This window comes from Acomys russatus, chromosome 23 (genome assembly GCF_903995435.1).
Source record: "Acomys russatus chromosome 23, mAcoRus1.1, whole genome shotgun sequence".
In the NCBI taxonomy this organism is placed as follows: domain Eukaryota; kingdom Metazoa; phylum Chordata; class Mammalia; order Rodentia; family Muridae; genus Acomys; species Acomys russatus.
In genome coordinates, this window is record NC_067159.1 from 18,687,540 (window position 1) to 18,707,913 (window position 20,374).

Below are 20,374 nucleotides of genomic sequence, written 5' to 3' on the forward strand. Positions count from 1 at the left end.
GCCTCTGCCTTCCAAGTGCTGGGATTAAAGGCACGCACCACCACAGCCCGGCAACATTGACACTATTTAACTATAATTTGGACAAAGAATATAAAAAACACCATTTGAAAAACAGTCAAAAGACAAACTGACATTTTAAGACTAATGAAAGCTATTACTTGTTAAATGAACAAGACCCATCCTGAATACAAGTATTTATTTATTCTATCCTAATTATATCCACATTATCAGTTATCTTGAAAATTAAAGACTATTCCATAAGTACAGATCACAAAATATAAGATCCTCAAACTAAAACCAAAATACTTAAGGGAGGTACAAAAAAATCACATGTCTGAGGGCTGGAGAGATGGCTCAGAGGTTAAGAACACTGGCTGCTCTTCCAAAGAACCCAGGTTCAATTCCCATCACCTACATGGCAGCGCACAACTGTCTGTAACTTCACCCTCCCACAGATATACATGCAGATAAAGCACCTATGCATGTAAAATAAAATAAATAATTATTAAAAAGTACATGGTTGAAATGAAGACGCTGCAGAAATGAGTTCTAAAAAACCTTGTTTACCTGCTATCTAATACACGGATTGGACAGTAGTCATGGGATAACTTACCGCTCCAGATGAACATAATGTCTAGAAAGGACATTTTTAACCAAAAATACAGTCTTCGCAGTAGTCTCTGGGCCCATCAATTTGGAAAAATACAACTTTGCACGAAGAAAATACCCAATTGGCCATAGCCATTCCTAAAATATAATTTAAGAATAAAAGGGAAAAGAATTATGAATATCTAAATTTATTTAAAAAATAACTTAAATTGAAAGCTCTGAAAAGAGAAATTAAGCTCTTACAGGTCCTTGGTGATAATTGAAACCTCTGGCAAGGTTGTAGTTGTCATTGTCCAAGGCATTGTCATACACTCCACAGTAAACCATGTCACTGCAAAATGATTGGAGTCTGAGTCAGTAAAAGGAGGTCAGGCATCATACAGGAGGCATTAGAACGTCATAGCAAAGGCAAGAAAACTGGCTGCCGTCTCCCTGCATCCAGAATACGCATGCTCAGCTAGATCTAGTGCCTTACTTAACACAAAATCAGCACACACTGAGAACAGAGGAGTTTAACAATGCGGTCGGGAAAGATTAGCAAAACAGGTCAAGTTTCCTTATGTTTCCTTTCATATTTAGGTCCCAGATTTTAATTTATGTGCAGGTGTAGGTCATGATACTAGAGACCATGGAGGGAGAATAAAACAGGGAAGAGAAAGGTCACAAATTGCATGGATGCACCATGAGAGCAGAGTGAGGCTCTCGCGTGGGGGAAGAGAAACAGGTGGACAGGGCACCAGGGCGGAGGCTGCACACAAATGTGTATGAGCAGTGCCATTATTAGACCTACTACTTTGTATGCTAATTTAAAAAATAATAAAAATATTGAGGTATCTCATCATCAAGGAGCTTGTCTACATACAGTTTAAAGTCAACCACGCCACCAGGCTTTAATATGTGTCTAGCAATTAAGATGTTCATACAGTTATTTGAACTAGTAAAAATTAAAGATAAGGTTTTATTGATTATAGGGCAAGAAGGCATTTATTTATTTATCCAAATTAATTTTGTGGTGCCCCTTGTTCGAGCCTAGGGCCTTATCTCTATTAGTCAAGCATCCCACAACTTAGCTATAGCCTTAGTCCATGCAAGGTTTTATTTTAAGTTTCTCTATAAAGCTATTTTAAAACTAAAATTAGCATACTGTCAGATTATAAATAACAATTGGACATATGTATTGCTTTAATATATAGAATTTATAACATACTTATATACTGAACAGTGTTACAAACATTGTTAACATATGTGATGCATATTAAGATTTAATTAAATTGTACCTTTAGAAATCCTGTTTAGTGATACAAATAGCCATGTGAGCTTTTACCATAAGTTTCAGTTCAGATCAGTAGGTTTTCGGTTTGTTTTGGGGAGTGGGAGTTTGAGATGGGGTCTCATTGTGTAGCCCTGGCTGACCTGGAATTTTCTCAATAGACAGGCTGTCTTTGAACTCACAGAGATCTTCCTATGTGTCACCACACCTAACCAGTTTTTAATCTGCTCTAAACATGCAAATGTTCAGAAAATAACAAATATTTGAATGCAAAATTTGCCTATCAAGAATGAAATCCAGCCAAGCATGTGGTGTGTGTCTAATTCTGGAACTTGAGAGGCTGAGACAGGAAGATTAGGAGTTCAAAGTCAGCTTCAGCTGTGTAAGATTCTGTCTCAAAAACCAAAAAAGAAAGGCTAAGCACAGTGGCACATGCCATTAATCCCAGTACTCTGGAGGCAGAGGCAGGCAGATTTCTGAATTCCAGGCCAGGTGGGAAATCAATATACAGTAAAGTGCAAAACCCTGGCTCAGATACTAAGCGCACTGGCTGCTCTTCCAGAGGATGAGGGTTCAAGTCTCAGTATCCACATGTCTTACCACCATTTGCAACTCTAGGTCCAGGGTATCTGATGCCCTCTTCTGGCCTCTGTGGGAACTGTATGCATGTGGTGCACAGCCACACACGGAGGCAAAACAAAAAACAGTGACAAATTTCTAGTGGAAAGGCCACTAGAAATTTAAGAAGAAAGTTATAAAAGTAAAGACACTCACATGTACAAATTTTAAAATAAAAAACCCAAGGTGCCTTACTGACTTAAGTAAAAAGAGTGGTGTAACTACCCAGGAAGGAGGGAGAAGACGGCTGCTGAGGAGCACAGTGGAGCTCTCTCCCATCATTACAAGTGAACAGATAATGCCTAGTACTTAACATAGCACAAACCATTGCACGTCGTTCTGCAGTGTGGGAAAAAAAGTCAGCAAACACAAGACATATGACCTTGTCTGGAGAGATGGCTCAGCAGTTAAGAGCTCTTGTTGTACTTGCAGAGGACCTTACATGGTGGTTTACAACTATCTACACTGCCCAATTCTCCTTCTTTCACCTTTCCAGGTGCGGGGATACAGCAATGTGCCATCATGCTGGGTTCAAGAGCTAGCTTTAAAAAGTATTTTTGTTGTCTTTGGAATTGAACTCGTGAAACTTTTTTTTTTTTGTATGTGAGTGGTGCTAGGAAATGACTCCAGGTCGTCCTCCACACACCAGGCAAATAAATGTCTACCTGTGAGCCATATCCCCAATGAGGCTTTCTTTGCTTTTGTCACTTTTTAGACAAACAAGCCTCCGAGAGCTGGTATTGTAGAACTGAGGCATCATACTGAGTTTTGATTCTGTTGTCTTGTTTTTTGAGACATTTTTTCAGATTGACGTTGAGCCCCTGCTTCAGGTTCCGCAGGGCGAGGACTGCAGGCGTGAGGTGCCTGAACTTGTTATACAGGTTCTCCTAGAATGGTATAAACTGTACCAAACTGAACAAAAATGACTCGGGTAATAGGCAAGATGGAGTGATCCTTGATTCCTGGACAAAAGGATTTAAAGCAACTTTTTTCTTTATATTGTTTGTACTTTTCAACATCCACAATCATCATGTATTACTTTTATAGTCAGAAAAGAAATAAAAACATTCATAACATTAGTTTTTTATATTTGAATTTTATAAATTAATTAGTGAATATAGAAGTCATAGGCATTTTTAACATTCACACACAACTGTGTGCTATTTTCAACAGGTTGAGTGTGATTTTCAAGAAGTTACTTGTAAACAAGTACAGAATGGTTAATACTAATCTGTGTGCGTTAAACACAATACTGACTACCTCCTTCTTCTGTTTTGTTTTTTGTTTTTGTTTGTTTGAGGCAAGGTTTCTCTGTGTAGCCCTGGATGTCCTGGAACTTGCTCTGTAAACCAGAGCAGCCTCGCCCGCCTGCCTCTCCTCCTCACTGAAGGCGTGCACCACCACTGCCACCTGGGTCACAGCTTTCTTAATACTTATATTCCGACTTACTCTGGATCTAAAGTTTTCATGCCAAGGGGACCAAGCAATTTTTTTTCAGCAATTTCCAAAGCTTTCCAAGCCTTTTCAGCAGTAAAGAGTTCAGGGGCCTAATGAAGGTTAAAAAAAAAAAAAAGCAAAGAAGAAAAAGCATTTTAATATCACAGAAAAATTAGTTCTTACTCATATTAGTTAACCATAAACTTTGAAAAGGAAGGAAACAAATTTAAGAACATAATGTGGGTTAGAATTCTAATCCCACGAGGCTGAATTGGGATTGCCTCTCTCGGCCTGAGAAGCTGGGAGAATTCACCGAGGCAGCTGTTCCCTCAAGAACAAGTAGCAGGTCCTAAAGGTCAGCACCGCCCACCGCAGCCACCACTGTTCCTAGACGGGCAGGGCACCGGGAAGTACTTGAGCCTTTCCCCTCTCTTCTTGGCGATAATGAATTCAGAAGAACTTGTTCTCCAACAGCACAAGTACTTGTAGTAGTGGAAGGAGAGACAATCTGCATCTGTTTTAATGCTGAAACGAGGTGAAAATGAGCCGAACCAAAGCTACCTCTTGGTGCAGGCTTGCATTTTCTTTCTTTTTTAAAAAAAAAAAATTTTTTTTTTTTTTTTTTTTTTTTTTGAGATAGGGTTTCTTTGTGTAGCCTTGGCTGTTCTGGACTCACTTTGTAGACCAGGCTGGCCTTGAACTCAGAGATGGCCTGTCTCTGACTCCCTGAGTGCCGGGAGCACAGCCCTGCCCCACCGCACCTGGCTAAGGGTCTATTTTTAGACTGAGATTTAACAACAACAAAATGGAATCAAGAATTCCTAGCTAGATGGGTTAGAGAGATAGCTCAGTGGTTAAGAGCACCATGGAGGATGTAGGTTCAATTCCCAGCACCCACAGGGTGACTCACAACAGTTTTTAATTGCAGTCTCAAGGGATATGATGCCCTCTTCTGGCTTCTGGGGGTACTGCATGTACATGATGCCCAGATATACATGCAGGTAACCACTCCCTACAAACACAAAATTATAAAATAATTTTTAAAAATTCTTAGACAAATAGAACTAACAAGAGAAGTGCACAAAAGAGACAGAGGTGATATAAGCTGTCTGTGGGCACTCCCTAGTGCAGAACTTTCTGACCAGTGCACGAAGATGCTGTTCATGGCACCAGCTTGTACAATACAAATGTCCTCATTTCCAGGAGGAAAGGGTGAGAGCTAGGCTAGCTGAAACAGCTGGATCTGGCCTAAGAAGCCCAACACTCTCAGCCCAGTGTGCAGCACAGGTGCCAAGCACTGTGCAATGAGTAACACTGGGAAGCGCTTTGTTTCTCATTATCCATTGTTTTCTGTTTTTGACACTAAATGTTACAGATTAGAGGGGATATGAATACCTCATTACTGAAACTATATGAAACTATCCAGAAAGCAATAACTTTTCATGGTTAAGTGGAGCTTAAAACCAAACAGGAGAAAAAAAGGCCTTAGTAAAGGTATAACATTTTTGAAATTTGAAAGTAATGTGCCACTTACCACGACCATTGCTATGGTAAAATTAGGCCTGAGCTGATAGTCACACCAGGGGCTTGACGCTCCATAGCTGTCCTTGTAGATGCCACGTTTGTGAACCAGATTTGGATGCTTCTCGTTAGGATCTGAAGGGTCTTCGGAAACATGAAACAGCTTTTCAAAGTTGTTTTGTATTTTTCTGTCCCACTCATCATATGAGACTGCTACAACCTTTCCTGAAAAGTGACAAAAGACATGGCGTTATAGACATTTAGAACATTTCAAATGTCTGCTATTGCCAGATCAGCAAATATTAACTAAAATTTATATGTAGCTCACTTATGAAATAAATTATCTACATTTTGGAAAATGTGGCTACTCTGGACGGAGATATGCTATAAATCTAAAGACCAGGTACCTCTCCCCCACAAAAAACTTGTAAAATGGCTCAGGAATAACTTCATTACACTGTATTGAACAAAATGTCACAAACATTGAATTAAAAATGCAATTAATTTTACCTACTTCTTTTTACTTGTTAGAAAGTTTAGATGTGTATGGGCAGCTCAAACCTTATTTTTACTACATAGAAATTGTTCCAGAAAGATCTGTAAAGCTCTCCAGGCTGCTCATGAAATATAACTTGCTCACTACGTGAGGGGAAAGAAGGCCACAGAGGCCAGGACAGGGCCTCATGTTCTCTCAGCCCAGTGGTGCTGCAGGAGTGGCTGGAGCAACCAGCTGTTGTGATCTGCACACTGGTAAGCTAACTGTTCTTTCTCTTAAAATGTAGCGTGTTTTAGTACGGGTTGGCTGAATGCAAAGGTTAGTAACTTGTCGAGGCTCCTTGTCACTCAGACAAGCTTACCGTGTCTTCTTACTCTGACTTCATGATAGGGAAAAATATTTTTCCTGGACAATTCCAGCAACCAACGCACAGCAGACTTACACAAGCCCACGATTTCCACAGCAGACCCATCTCTAAAATTAGAAAGATTGATTTTCTTTTTCAATTAATTTTTTTGTTTTTTATAATTAATTCACATTATATCTCAATCGTTACCCCCTCCCTCTTATCCTCCCTTTTCCACCTTCCCTCCCTCTTCCCCCCTCTTCCCCTCCCCCTAGTTCCCTGACGGGAGAGCACCCCTCCCCCACCATCTGACCCCAACCTATCGGGTCTCATTAGGATAGCCTGCATCCCCTTTCTCTGTGGCCCGGCAAGGCCCCCACCAATGGGAAGTGATCAAATAGCAGGTGCCAGAGTCCATGTCAGGTTTTCTATGTTGTCCTTACTTAACTGTTACTTAAACTGCTATTCTGGGTTGGAATAGTAGTATGTTTATCTAGCAATAAGGAAGGCTCTGAGTAGCATAGAACCAAACCAAACCACCTCCACCACCACCAAACAAATGTTGGTGAATATTAAAATTAATGCACTCTACAAACAACTATCTGCCCCCACATCTTCACTTTGTAAGTAATATATTATTATATCATATAAGAATTATCTTCCCTTATTATTTTGGCATTGCTTATGTTTCTAATAGTTTTAAAAAATATTACTTTGTGTATCCAAGTGGGTCTCTATGTGCCACATGTGCAGGTGCCCAGAGTCCATGACAGCACTGGGTCTCCTGGGACTGCTGCTACAGTTGGCTGTAAGTCCCCCACCATGAGTGCTGGGAGATGAACTTGGGCCTTACGGAACAGCATCAAGCTCTCTTCACAGCTTAGCCATCTCTCCAGCCCCTCCTAGCATACTTATTTAATTGGTTTTTGTTTGTTTGTTTGTTTTGCTTTGTTTCAGGACAAGGCCTTTCTATTTAGTTCTGGCTGATCTGTTTGAAGATAAAAATATTTTTTCCCCACTGTTGTTTTTTTGAGACAGGGTTTCCCTGTGTAGCTTTGGCTGTCCTGGACTTGCTTTGTAGACTACGCTGGCCTCAAACTCACAGAGATCCGCCTGCCTCTGCCTCCCCAACTGCTGGGACTACAAGTATGTGCCACCATGCATAAAGAAGGAAACCGAAGAGGAGGAGGAGGGACTACAGCTCTGGAATGATGTAATGTGAAGGTCATGGTTAGCAGCACAAAGGATTCCAAGAGAAAGTACACTTAGAAAGGGAACCGGTGGACTAAAGTGCATCGCTGTAGCAGCATCGTAAGATGAACTGTACCTTGGGGTGGCTGGGATTCCTCTGTTTCTAGCTCGGTCACTCTCTCCCATTTTATCCATCCATGTGCCACAGTTAAAGCGATTTCCTCCATAAACAAATCCTGTTTCTTCATCAACCCCTGCAGTTATATTGAAACCTGGAAAAGCAAAATAATACACTTGGAAAGCATGCATGGTGGCACAGGTTTGTAATGCAGGAACACAAGATGCCGTAGCGGGAGGATCACACAGTTTGAAGCTGGCTTACATAGTGTGAGCCTGAGGCTAGGTAAGCCTACATCATGAGACTTGTTTTGTTTTGTTTTTTTGCTTTTTTTTTTTTTTTTTTGAGACAGGGTTTCTCTGTGTAGCCTTGGCTGTCCTGGACTCACTTTGTAGACCAGGCTGGCCTCGATCTGACAGCAATCCACCTACCTCTGTCTCCTGAGTGCTGGAATTAAAGGCTTGTTTTGTTTCTTAAAACAACTAAAAATCATTGTTTTATAGTAAATACATCTAAAATTCATTTGTCTTTCAAAAAAAAAAAAAAACCACCAGCGTATACACAGAATTGCATATCATGATGTTCTAAAGCACTGCTTACATTAGCAAAATCACAGGTCACCAGTCAGGAGAGGAATGCATTGTGTACACTAGGAAATGCTCTGTCCTTTAACTGAACAAACTGGATGTATATGGAACAAAATGGATGCATTCCTATGATGAAATGATTTAGCAAATAAGTTATAGAAGGTTGCATATAAAAAAATTTTTTATAAAGACCTAAAATACAGATTTTAATCTATGATTCTTTTACATATCTGATATATTTGTGTAGAATGTAGAATTTAAGAACCTAAAATAGTCATATATATAAAACACATTGACTTTATACTTTTATACTTCTTAGTACATATCACATGTAATTTGTCCATGCTCAAACATATATAAATGCATAAAGTATAAGGTATCCATGGAAATAGTATGCTCTGGTCACAGCCTAGTTATCAATTCCAGATAAGGAGGAGAAAGAGAGAGAGAAGGCTGGATTATGATGTATGGTTTATTTCTTTTCAAAGTAAAACAGAAATTATTATCTTAATTTCAAGTTGAAATGTTTCATACAACATCTGTAAAATGTCTCAGAGACCCCATAGAAATGTTCTTTGGATACTAAATCTATTTCCATTGACTTCTCTTAGACACTGATAAAAATGTATCAATGTTTCGAGACAGGGTTTCTCTCTGTAGCCCTGGCTGATCTAGAACTCACTCAGTAGACCAGGCTGGCCCTGTACTCAGGGATCTGCCTGTCTCCGCCTCCCAAGTGATGGGATTAAAGGCGTGCGCTGCCATGCTGGGTTTCCTTTTTATGGTTTTGAGACAAGGTTTCACTATGTAGCTTAGGCTAGCCTTGAACTCATGACAGTCCTGCCTCTACCTTGTGAGTACTGGATTACAGGCATATGTCATCTTACCTGGTAGAAAAGACAATACTAGCATTGTGGTTATAAATTGTAACACAAATGCCAGAGAGGTGGCTCAGCAGGTAAGGACACTTGTCCTTGTGGAGGACCTATGATCTGCAATCATCCCAATCTCCAGCTCCAAGGGAACTGATGTGTCCTCTGACCTCTGCAGGCACCAGGCATGCACATGGTGCAGACGTACTCACAGGTAAAAGACTCATACACAGAAAATACATTATAATGCCAATATAGCCTTGAAGATTGCCTGACAAAAGACACACACTTTTATCTTTTCTTTAGCGACACAAGCTTGGGCAGCTCAGGGACAGTGTTTGCCTTTCTCGGGCGCAGCTTCAGGTTTGGCACACACGGTATTTGTAAAGCAAGAGCAGGGATTACTCAGACAGCACTGGCACGTCTTAGCCACGGCACTGAAATTACATACCCTCGTCCTTCATGTTTCGATCTATCTGTGGGCCAGCGTTTCTCTCACGGAACTGGATGCCTTGCATGTGCCTCTGCATAGCTTCCTGTATTACTTCAAACAAAGGCTGATCCTGTTGGACGCAGCAAGAATGTTTCTTCTGTTAGGAATCGATCTCACTCTCATTTTCCCCTAAATCCCTCAACACTGGTAAGGTGCAGATATATCCTTTCCCTTGGAGGAAGAAGTAAGGAGTCGGGTGGGGCTGGGAAAAGCCGCAGCTGCCATGCTCCCATGCTCTGTGTGTTTATGTGAGCAACAAGTCTTTGTAACTTCCCACAATGCCAACACTAAATGAAAACTGATACCGAAGGTTTTTGATATTTGAATTCTTATGACTTGGAGTCTCAATCTCAATATTTTACATTAAAAATAAAGTTACATTTCATCAATAATTACTTTAAGAAACGATCTTTACCAGTGTCCCAGCAGGCAAAGGTGCAGAGTCATCGGTTGGATACATTCTGGAAACTGGGCATTTGAGGATGTCTAGACCATTTGGAACCATCTTGCAATAGTCTTGAATACACTGCAGCCACCACCACACAGCATCGCGGCAGTTGTACCTGGCGTAAGTACCTTCACCAAGGAGGTTAGGAATGAGACCATGTCTCAGGGTACTAGCAAACGCTAGAATAATATTCCTAAAGCAACAGAAATAAATGGATCATTTAACATGAAAACACTTATAAAGTTAAAGAAAAAAAGGCCACTTTTTCAGGGGTCTGGAGATGCCGAGCTCCCAGCCCAGCTTTTCTCTCTAGTGATCTGGGGAACTTTCCCTTCCTGTAATAGGCTTTCCGTTACAGCCAGATGCTCAGCTGGGTATCTGTGAGGACTGGTACAGCTTCAACTTCTATTTTTAAGAAGGTTGTATTTATTTTGTTACTTGTGTATGAGTGTTTGCCTGTGAGCACATATGTGTGCCATATGTGTACAGTGTCCACAGAGGTGAGAAGTGTGTTGGATCGCCTAGAACTGGAGTTGCAGATGGTGTGAGCTGCCGTGTGGTTGCTGGGAACTGAACTCTTGAAAAGTAGTGAGTGCGTTGGCCACTGAGCCACCTCTCCAGGCCCCAACCTCCTTTTAAAATCTACAGTATTTCAATATAGAAGTAATCCTCTAATATGCATTTTATTACTTTAAATAAGATCAAGAACAATGTAAATATATGAGAAAAAAAAATGACAGAAACTGGCCTTAAAACTGCAATTCATCTCAGCACACAGGAGGCAGAAGTAGGCAGATCTCTCTGAGTTCCAGGCCAGCTGGCCTACATACTGAGTTGTAGGCTATTTAGGGCTATATTGTAAGACTGTTTTAAAACAAAGAAACAAACAAAACAGAACCCGAACAGCAGCAGCAGAACCCCAACTCTACCTCACATAATAACTGGTAGATAACAGTGTCTCTTCTGCCATTATTATCCAGTACTAGGAGAACTTAGTTTTTTTGTTTGTTTGTTTGTTTGTTTGTTTGCTTGTTTTTTGAGACAGGGTTTCTCTGTGTAGCCTTGGCTGTCCTGGACCCGCTTTGTAGACCAGGCTGGCCTCGAACTCACAGCGATCCACCTGCCTCTGCCTCCTGAATGCTGGGATTATAGGCATGCGCCACCACGCCCGTCTGAGAACTTAGTTTGTAAGATGGCCTCACGCTCCAGAAAGCTCATATCTGCAGGTGAGGCCTACCTTGGAAAGGTCACTGAAGAGTTCTAGTTCTTCTGTCAAACACTTCGCTCTTAAGAGTGCCACAGGAAGCTTTACTCTAGGTTAGCTTATAGGTCACACAAAAGGTGATGGAACACAGTATGACAACACATGATCTGGATGGCCAAATGTAAACGGAAGAGATAGAAACTTGTAACAACATGTGATGACTGAGGATGGGGACTATTATAGCCATGATTTAAAAGAGCCAAACCTTTACTGAGTGTTTGCCATGTGTCAGAGAGCCTTCCAGGTACTTTAACTGACCTTCCCACAGGAAGAATGAAGGGAGGATGCTATTTGTCAGCTGGTGATGTGAGCCAGCATTAGAAGCTGTTCACACCACAGGTGAAGGTCTTTGCCACTGTATTTTGCTGAATCCTGATTGCTCCCCCCTCCCCCTGATGGTGTTTGTCTGTATCCTGGCTGTCCTGGAACTCACGTTGTAGACCAGGCTAGCCTGTCTCTGCTTCCTGAGTGCTAGGATTAAAGGTATGCACCACCACCACCCAGATTAATATCTGACTTCTAAACCATTTATTTAAGGCAACTGATACAGAAATAACAGCCTTCCAAATTAACTTTTAAAATATTATTTTATGTGTATGGGTTTTGCCTGCGTGTATGTCAGTCTGCCTGGTGCATGTAGTGCTAGCTGAGGCTAGAAGAAGGTATTGGGTCTCCTGGAAATGGAGTTACAGATGGTGGTGTGCTTCCATGTATTAGCTGAGAATCAAACATGGGTCATCTGAAGAGCAGCCAGTGCTCTTAAGTCCTACACCATCGCTCTAGCGCCCCTAATTTTTGAAAATTTATTATTATTATTATTATTGTTGTTGTTGTTGTGTGTGTGTTTGTGTGTGCTACAGTATATGTGTTGAGATCTGAGGACAACATTGTGAAGTCAGTTCCCTTCTTTTATGTGGGTTTCAGGAACTGAAGTCAGGTCGCCAAGTTTACATGGCAAACACCTTCAGACATCAAGCACCTGGACCCACTCAGCCATCTGGCTAGCCCCTCAATTCTTTCTTTCCTTCCTTCTTTTCTCTTTCTCCCTCTTCCATACCCCCACCTTTATTCCTACACAGCATCTCCCTGGGTAGCCCTGGCTGTCCTGGAACTTTCTGTATAAATAAGGCTGGCCTTGAGCTCATAAGAGATCTGCCTGCCTCTGCCTCTAGAGTGCTGGGATGAAAGTAATGTGCACCATACCCAGCCAGCCCACAAATTTTCAGTTCCATAATTGTCACCACTCAATTAGAAAATATTTTACATTAAGTTTGAAGGGGAAAGTGCGATTCATTTTAGGTAACAACCTAGGCAGCTTAATTTTAAAGTAACCAAAGGGGGCTGGAGATGGCTCAGTGGTTAACAACATGTGCTGCTCCTGCAGAACGCCTAATGTTTGTACTAACACCCACTCTGTGCAGCTCATGACCACCAGTAATGCCAGCCCCAGGGACCTCATCTCCCTGAGCACCCGTCCTCAGGTGACCATGCACTACCACCTCCACACACATTATTAAAAATAAACATTTTTAAAACACAGAGTAAAATTATTAAAAATAAATTTTCTAGCACCTGAAGAGGGAAACACTGGTAATTTTTATGATGCATAAAAATAAAAATAAAGTTTCATATAGTGCTTTTGTGTTAAAGAAATTTATCTTACAGAGCAGAGCTTTTAAATTTGCTTCAGGCTGCTGATAATGACTGGGGACATGTGGGAACAGTTTCTGTCTTCTAACACCTTTCCATCCCTAGGTCTGAACTGAGGGGCTTTGATTTGGGTACCATGCATGTACACGTTCAGCCAGGTCACAGGTGATGGTGAGAGACAATGATGGCTGCAAAAAAATACATCAAAAATGGTACTATTGTAGAACTTTTTATTATCTATCTATCCATCCATCTACCTATCCATCCATCTACTGCTTTTGGAGGTAAGGTCTTTATATGAAGCCCTAGCTGTCTTGAAACTCACTATGTAGCCCGAGCTGGCCTCAACTCACAGAGATCTGCTTGCTTCTGCCTCCAAGTGCTGGGATCTATGGCTTGTACTGCTTACATTCAGCTGAATGTCCTTTTTAATTGCCAATAAATTTATTCCTATCACTATGATATTAGAACACATCACTTTCCGGCTGGAAATAATCAAACTGAGGGTTATAAGCTTGACAAGAAACAAGAGTCAGCAATACTCTTAATAAAGGCAGGAAGTGGGCCTAATTTTTTTTTTTTTTATAAATTTACAAATACTGAAGATGATCTGACCTATCATGGAAACTAGTAACTTCAAAGTTGCTTTTTTCCTTTGAAATTCTCTAAGCCTATTAAACAAGCCTATGAACAATAAACTTAAAAATCTGGAGCCTGTGAGACAGCTCAGTGTATTTGCTGCCAAGCCTAACAGTGAAGCGGGTTTCTGGAACGCACATAGTGGAATGCAAGTAAAACTCCAGCAAGCTGTCCTCAGACCTCCACATGTATACCATGGCATGGCTGGCTCATGCAGGTACACACACACACACACACACACACACACACACACACACACACACACACGGAAAACATACTTTTCGAAGCTGACAGTAGATGGGTTAGAAGGAGCACAGAGCCACACACTTGTGTGTTTGTAGAGGCTCTTACCTGGCTTCTAAGTAGCGTCCCGTGACCAGCAGCATGCCTGGAAGTGCAATGAAAGTATCTCTCCCCCAGCAGCGAAAAAGCCCAGAAGAAAAGTGAGGTAAGCCTGACAAGAAATCACAAAGCAAAGTGTTAACCCTAACAGCATGTACAGCCCATAAAGTCCATCACTGCAAACTTTAGGAGGGCATCCCTTCAGTGACGTCCCAGCCCCAGAGCCAGAGGGGGATTCCTAGCTAAGCAGGCCTGACTTTGTCTTTCAGTTTAAAGAGACCACATCTTTAACATATAAAGTGACATGATACAACTTTAAATACATACTTAAAAAATCCTGCCCTAGGGCGCTGGAGAGATGGCTTAGAGGTTAAGAGCACTAGCTGCTCTTCTGGAGGTCCTAAGTTCAATTCCCAGCAACCACATGGTGCTCACAACCATCTAAAATAAGATCTGGTGCCCTCTTCTGGTGTTCAGTGGTACACGCAGACACAACATTGTATACATAATAAATAAATCTTTAAAAATATTCTGCCCTGACACTGAAGGCAAAAAATAAATACAATGGGCCTTTCCTATTTGACTGCCTTCAACATCCTTACCTGCAGCCAAGGAGGCACAGCACTGTTCCTTTTCCCTTGTGATCTCATTTAGCCTGTATGGCACATCCAGGAGTGAGGGAGAAAGAAGTGGCAGACAAGGGCACTTTCCAACTCCACACATCTGGACAGAACCCAGTGACAGGTGTTTCACAAAGGTCGAACCATTCTGAACAAAGCTGTAAAAAAAAAAAAAAGGCAAGCTGAAGATCATTTGCAGAAACAAGACCTTTTCAGCCATCTTATTATACATTCTTTTTGCCAAGGGATTTTTCTATAGAAATCTATAACAATGTTAAAATAGTTTATGTATGTTAATAAATAATAAACAAGTTAATGAATAGACAAAATAAATAATATAAGATAATTTTCTTTTTCTCTATCATATTTTACAGATTTTGTAGACCAGATTTAAACCTCACCCCTTATCCTCTATCCCGCAGCTGGGAACTGGACCCAAGGCCTTATGCTTCCTAGGCAAATGATGTTCTACCGAGCTAGACACTCAAATATCCTTACCAGTGTTTAAAACTGTATTACTATGTGTGTATATGGGTGTGTGTGTCTGTGTGTAGTGTGCTTGTCAGTGTGCATGGAGCCCTGGGCTGGATGCTGAGCATCTTATAAACTGGATGCACACCTGTAATCCCAGCATTTGGGCGTGGAGAGAAGCCTGAGATCATCCTTGCCTACACAGCATGCTGGAGGCCTTCAACACATGGGACCCTGTCTCAAAACAACAACAACAAAAACCCAAAAAACCCAACAACAACAAGCAAACCCCATCCAAACTCCATGCTTGGTTTTGTATGTTCCAGACTAAGGGATGCTAATAAACTTTCTGTCCACCTCAAAAGTTTCTCAGCTCTTAGTCTATGATAGTTCCTCAGGTTTTAGTCTTTTACAATCATGTATAAAATGATTCTATATAGCTTTCACACAACTATGCCCATTTAATCAGATTATGTTGGGTATACCTTGACATCTGTTTCCATGCTACATCCAGCAGAGTGGTGTATGTACCAATTAATATAGCATCAAAGTAGCACGGGATGAGGTACCGTGGGATCTGCTTCAGGTAGAAGAACATAGCCTGCAACCATTTACCAACCTGTCACAGAAACAATTGAAAAAGTCAATTTGGTTAGTGTATATGTTAGGTATATTTAAGAGTTAAATCTAAACATGCAACTTTGTTGGCCAGCAACCCATTTACGAGGTGATCACTCTTTAGAACTGAAAGATGATCAAGACAGAAAAATGGTTCAAGGACACTTAAATATTATCTATAACAAGGTTATATATAATTTGTAATGTTCTCTCAATTATTTGGACTAGAATATCATTTTACTTACTTCAGCAATACTTCCTGATCGTGAAATAAGCCGGCCACTGACATAGTCAATCATCCAATCTCCAGACCTCAAGTTTTCACAGAATGGATGCCCCAAGTCATTCTTCGGCCTTATTTCAGCCAACACGGACATTAGTCCTAAAAATGCAGACATCACTGAGCTGTTGGCAGAGTTAAAATGCTCTGACTGCTTAGCTTGTAGGCAGACTCTAGTGATTTGGGGTGAGCATGTGCACAGGCAGACATAAAGTCTACTCAGTCCACGATGGCGCTTAGTGTGGCTGGAAGTAAATACCAGGATACCTAGTTCACCCAGGACACAAAAGCTGGAGAGAAGAAATCTCCTGCTGCAAGAGCAATACAGAGCTTCCCGAGAAGACTTCCAGGACTGCTCTTATTTGTTTGCATTTAATATTATAACATTCAAAAGCAACTGGCATGATTTCTCTACCCTAAATCATCAACCAGATGAGCCTAGGTATTTCTGTGTTAGCAAGTGGTAGAATTAAGGACATCACAAAACTAGCTTAAGAGGAATCTGCCGACAACCAATGGCTTATGAATGCAGTGCCCAGGGAAGCCAGAGGAGAGGTCATCTGAAACTGGAGGCACAGGTAATCCTGAGCTACCTCATGGGGGCTAAGAACTGAACCCAGGTCCTCTAAAAGAGCAGTAAGTGTTCTTACCCTGAGCTGTTTCTCTAGCCCTCACAAATGATTTCTGAGTGCTTACTTTGAGCCAGGTCTCATAAAGCCAAGTGTTTTATGAGTGTGAGCTGCTTTAATCCCAATCAAACCCCCCTTGTGGGTACATGATTATGGTGAGAAAACTGAACCATGGAGGGCTTATCCATTGCAAGTGTATATAGATAGTGTAGGGGAATCTAGTTTTAAAGTCTCATTTCTCGGGGGGGGGGTGGCGCTTGGTTTTTGCTTTTGTTTTGTTTTTTGAGACAGGGTCTCACTATGTATAGCTCTGGCTGTCCTAGATCTCACTAAGTGTACCAGGCTAGCCTTGAATTCACAAGAGATTCACCTGCTGGAACTAAAGACATGCAACACTACACCCTGCCAAGGTCTGTTTCTTAACCACAGTGGATACATTAACATACACGAAATATACTAAGTTCCAGCATAAAGTAATATTTTCCAAAGATTAAATAAGAAATATAGTAAATAAATACAAGTGTCAGCTTGAGGACAAAGAAATGACTATGAAAAGCAATAATTAAGAAAGGCTTTATATGGGGCACCAAAGTTCATATCAAAGTCAGGCCCCATATTTGACCATGTCCCAAGGATGGGGAGGCCTGGTGGCACTCAGAGGAAGGATAGCAGGCTACCAAGAAGAGACTTGATACCCTATGAGCATTTACAGGGGGAGGAGGTCCCCCTCAGTCACACTCATAGGGGAGGGGAGTAAGGGGAAAATGGGAAGGAGGGAGGAATGGGAGGATACACGGGATGGGATAACAATTGAGATGTAATATGAATAAATTAATAACATATGTTTAAAAAAAAGAAAGGCTTTATAGCCGGGTGTGGTAGCACACGCCTTTAATCCCAGCACTTGGGAGGCAGAGACAGGTGGATCGCTGTGAGCCTGAGGCCAGCCTCATCTACAAAGCAAGTCCAGGACAGCCAAGGCTACACAGAGAAACCTTGGCTCAAACCCCCTGCCCACCCAAAATAAAGACTTTATAAAGCTAGTGTGGTCATACATGCATGCAATCCCAGCATTTGAGAGTGAAAGAAGGAGGATCAGGAGTTTACGGTTATCCTTTGAGAGTGTCTTTGAGACCAGCCTGGGCTATGTGAGACCCTGTCTCTAAAAGACAATACTGAAGATAAGAAGTACTTTATAGAGGATACAAAAAAAAAAAAAAAGGTGGTCTTTAAAATTTTTTCTAGACTTAATTTTTCTATTATGTGTATGAATATGTGCCTGAATAAAAATATATATGCCATGTACATGCAGGGCCTGTGGAGGCTAGAAGATGGCATCTGATGCTCTGGGGTTGGAGTTACAGATTGTTGTAAACCACCATGTGGGTGCTGGGAATCGAACCCAGGTGTTCTGGAAGAACAGAGAGTGATCTTAACCATTGAGCCATTACTCCAGCCCATAAAATGGTCTTTAAAGAAAGTTCAGACTTAGCCATGATTGAAATGCAAATTAAAATTACACTGAAATTCCATCTCTTCCCAGTCAGAATGGATGTCATCAAGAAAAAATTTCCCATGGACCAGGGGTAAAAGACATGCATATGCCCACACTTAACACTATATCACTAAATAATAATGATGATGATAATAACAACAACAACAACAACAACAACAACAATAATTAATTTAAAATGTAAATTAAACATAAATGGTGGCAAGGATGTGGGGGTAAAGGGAGCCCTTCACTTACCATTAAGGGAGTGTAAACATATAGTTCATATGAAAACAGTATGGAGCTTCCTCAAAACACTAAACCTAGAACTACCTTATGACCCAGACACAAAGCACTCTTGGGTTCATACTGGAAAGACTCTTAAGTCAGCATGCCACAGAGCTATTGCACATCACATGTCCTGGAGCCAAGAAGTGCAATATGGTATATACAAACAATGGCACTTTCTTCAACTGTACACAGTGAAATTATGCCATTTGTAGGAAAATAGATGGAACCAGAAAGCATCATGTTAAGTGAAATAAGCTAGACTTACACAGACAGTATTGTATGTTTTCTCTCATCTGTGGATTCTCATTTAAAATCTATTTCTCTATCTAATATGGTAGTTCTATAAACACCCTCAATATTTTAACTATAAATGATAAACCAAATATGCAACAAAAATTTTCATTTTAATATTTCACTTACAACTTAGTCTCATTTGACTTTTTTTGGGGGTGATGGGGTTCAAGACAGGGTTTCTCTGTGTAGCCTTGGCTGTCCTGGGCTCGCTTTGTAGACTAGGCTAGCCTTGAATTCACTGTGATCTGCTTGCCTCTGCCTCCTTGAGTGCTAGTATTAAAGCCATGACTGGCTTCTCACTTGACATTTCAAAAGCAGTGTAACATGTCATCTAAAACTCAGTGTCAAGGATATTCATAATAAGTCAAGTCAAGGCCAGGTGGTGGTGGTGCTTTTAATCCCAGCACTCGGGAGGCAGAGGCAGGCAAATCTCTGTGAGTTGAGGGTAGCCTGGTCTACAGGGTGAGTTCCAGGACAGCCAGAGATACACAGAAAAACCCTGTCTTGAAAAAAACAAAATAAATAAATGAAGAGAAGAAATATTTATGGAGATTAATGCTTAAGAAGGTAAATGTCCTTAAGCAAGACACAGAGCTGGCAGTTTTAGGGAGCACTTACTAGCTGAATACTTTGTCACATTCTGTTTTTAGGTTTTAGGTTTTTGATGTTGTTTTTTGAGACAGGGTTTCTCTGTGTAACAGCTCTGGCTGTCCTGGACTCTTTCTGTAAAACAGGCTGGCCTTCAACTCACAGAGATCCACCTGCCTCTGCCTCCTGATTGCTGGGATTAAAGGTGTGCGCCAACAGGTCTGGCTGGCTGTTTTTTTAGTATTTTGCATGAATGATCTCATTTAATTAAGTACCATTATTTACAGTTTTTTCTGCTCTTGAGACAGGGTCCCCTTATAATGCAGGTGGCCTTGGATTCTCCATTGCCCGGCTTCAGTCTCCTGAGTAGTTGAGATTATAGTCCTATCACACCATGCCTGGCCATTATTACTTTCTGTTTTTTGTTTTTTTTTTCCATTTGTTTCACTGTGTAGCCCTGGCTGGTCCGGGACTTGTTATGTAGACCAAGCAGGCACTGAACTAACTAACAGAGATCCTCCTGCCTCTGCCTCCTGAGTGCTGGAACTACATGTGTGCTCTAGAGTTTGCTTAGTAGTTAAGACCACTCTATGCTCTTACAAAGAGCTTGGCTCAGGACCTACCATCCACATGGCAAAAACCTACTGTAAGTCCCATTCTAGGGGATCTAATACTTTGCCACATGGCAAAAATCCATTTCCAGGGCATCTAATACCTTTTTCTGGTCTTTGCAGGCAACAGACACGCACATGTATATATAAATACCTGCAAGCAAAAGATGCTCCTAATGGTCAGCTGACAAAGCGTTGTAAATCATCATTTTAATTCAGGTGGTGGTGGTACTTCTAATGCCAGCACTCGGGGACTACACTCTCATTTCTAGAAAGAGGACCACTAAGGAACAGAGTACAAAGCTTTGCCCTACACCCACCTTGAAGCCCTGCGTACTTAAGGGGCGACCAGTTTGGTATGTTATAGCAGCCTCCGCCATCTTCTTGTTCTTCTGATTCACATCGGTAAAGCACCTGATTCAGCTCAGCCAACGTCAGCTTAGAGGCAATACTAAGATTAGAAAATAAAGATGACTAGATAAGTATACTGACATTTCATTTCCTATAAATAAAAGCAAAAAAAAAAAAAAAACAGCATTATAAATATTAAATGGCAGGGCATGGTGACACATGCCTTTA

General features: G+C 41.1%; 1 protein-coding gene across 2 annotated transcripts in view; it reads right to left on the reverse strand.

The window, feature by feature from the left end:
• The window catches only part of Agl (amylo-alpha-1, 6-glucosidase, 4-alpha-glucanotransferase), a 60,151-nt gene that overhangs the window by 1,272 nt on the left and 38,505 nt on the right, over window positions 1-20,374 (reverse strand). For both annotated transcript variants that reach the window (XM_051166067.1, XM_051166066.1), the window contains exons 21-33: window positions 20,116-20,246; window positions 15,856-15,992; window positions 15,478-15,611; window positions 14,504-14,679; window positions 13,911-14,013; window positions 9,974-10,199; window positions 9,517-9,628; window positions 7,625-7,760; window positions 6,313-6,425; window positions 5,469-5,680; window positions 3,947-4,044; window positions 853-940; window positions 614-747 (exon numbers count right to left, since the gene is read on the reverse strand). In XM_051166067.1, coding sequence (XP_051022024.1) covers window positions 614-747; window positions 853-940; window positions 3,947-4,044; window positions 5,469-5,680; window positions 6,313-6,425; window positions 7,625-7,760; window positions 9,517-9,628; window positions 9,974-10,199; window positions 13,911-14,013; window positions 14,504-14,679; window positions 15,478-15,611; window positions 15,856-15,992; window positions 20,116-20,246 — 1,800 coding nt within the window. The remainder of the gene's footprint in view (window positions 1-613; window positions 748-852; window positions 941-3,946; window positions 4,045-5,468; window positions 5,681-6,312; window positions 6,426-7,624; window positions 7,761-9,516; window positions 9,629-9,973; window positions 10,200-13,910; window positions 14,014-14,503; window positions 14,680-15,477; window positions 15,612-15,855; window positions 15,993-20,115; window positions 20,247-20,374) is intronic.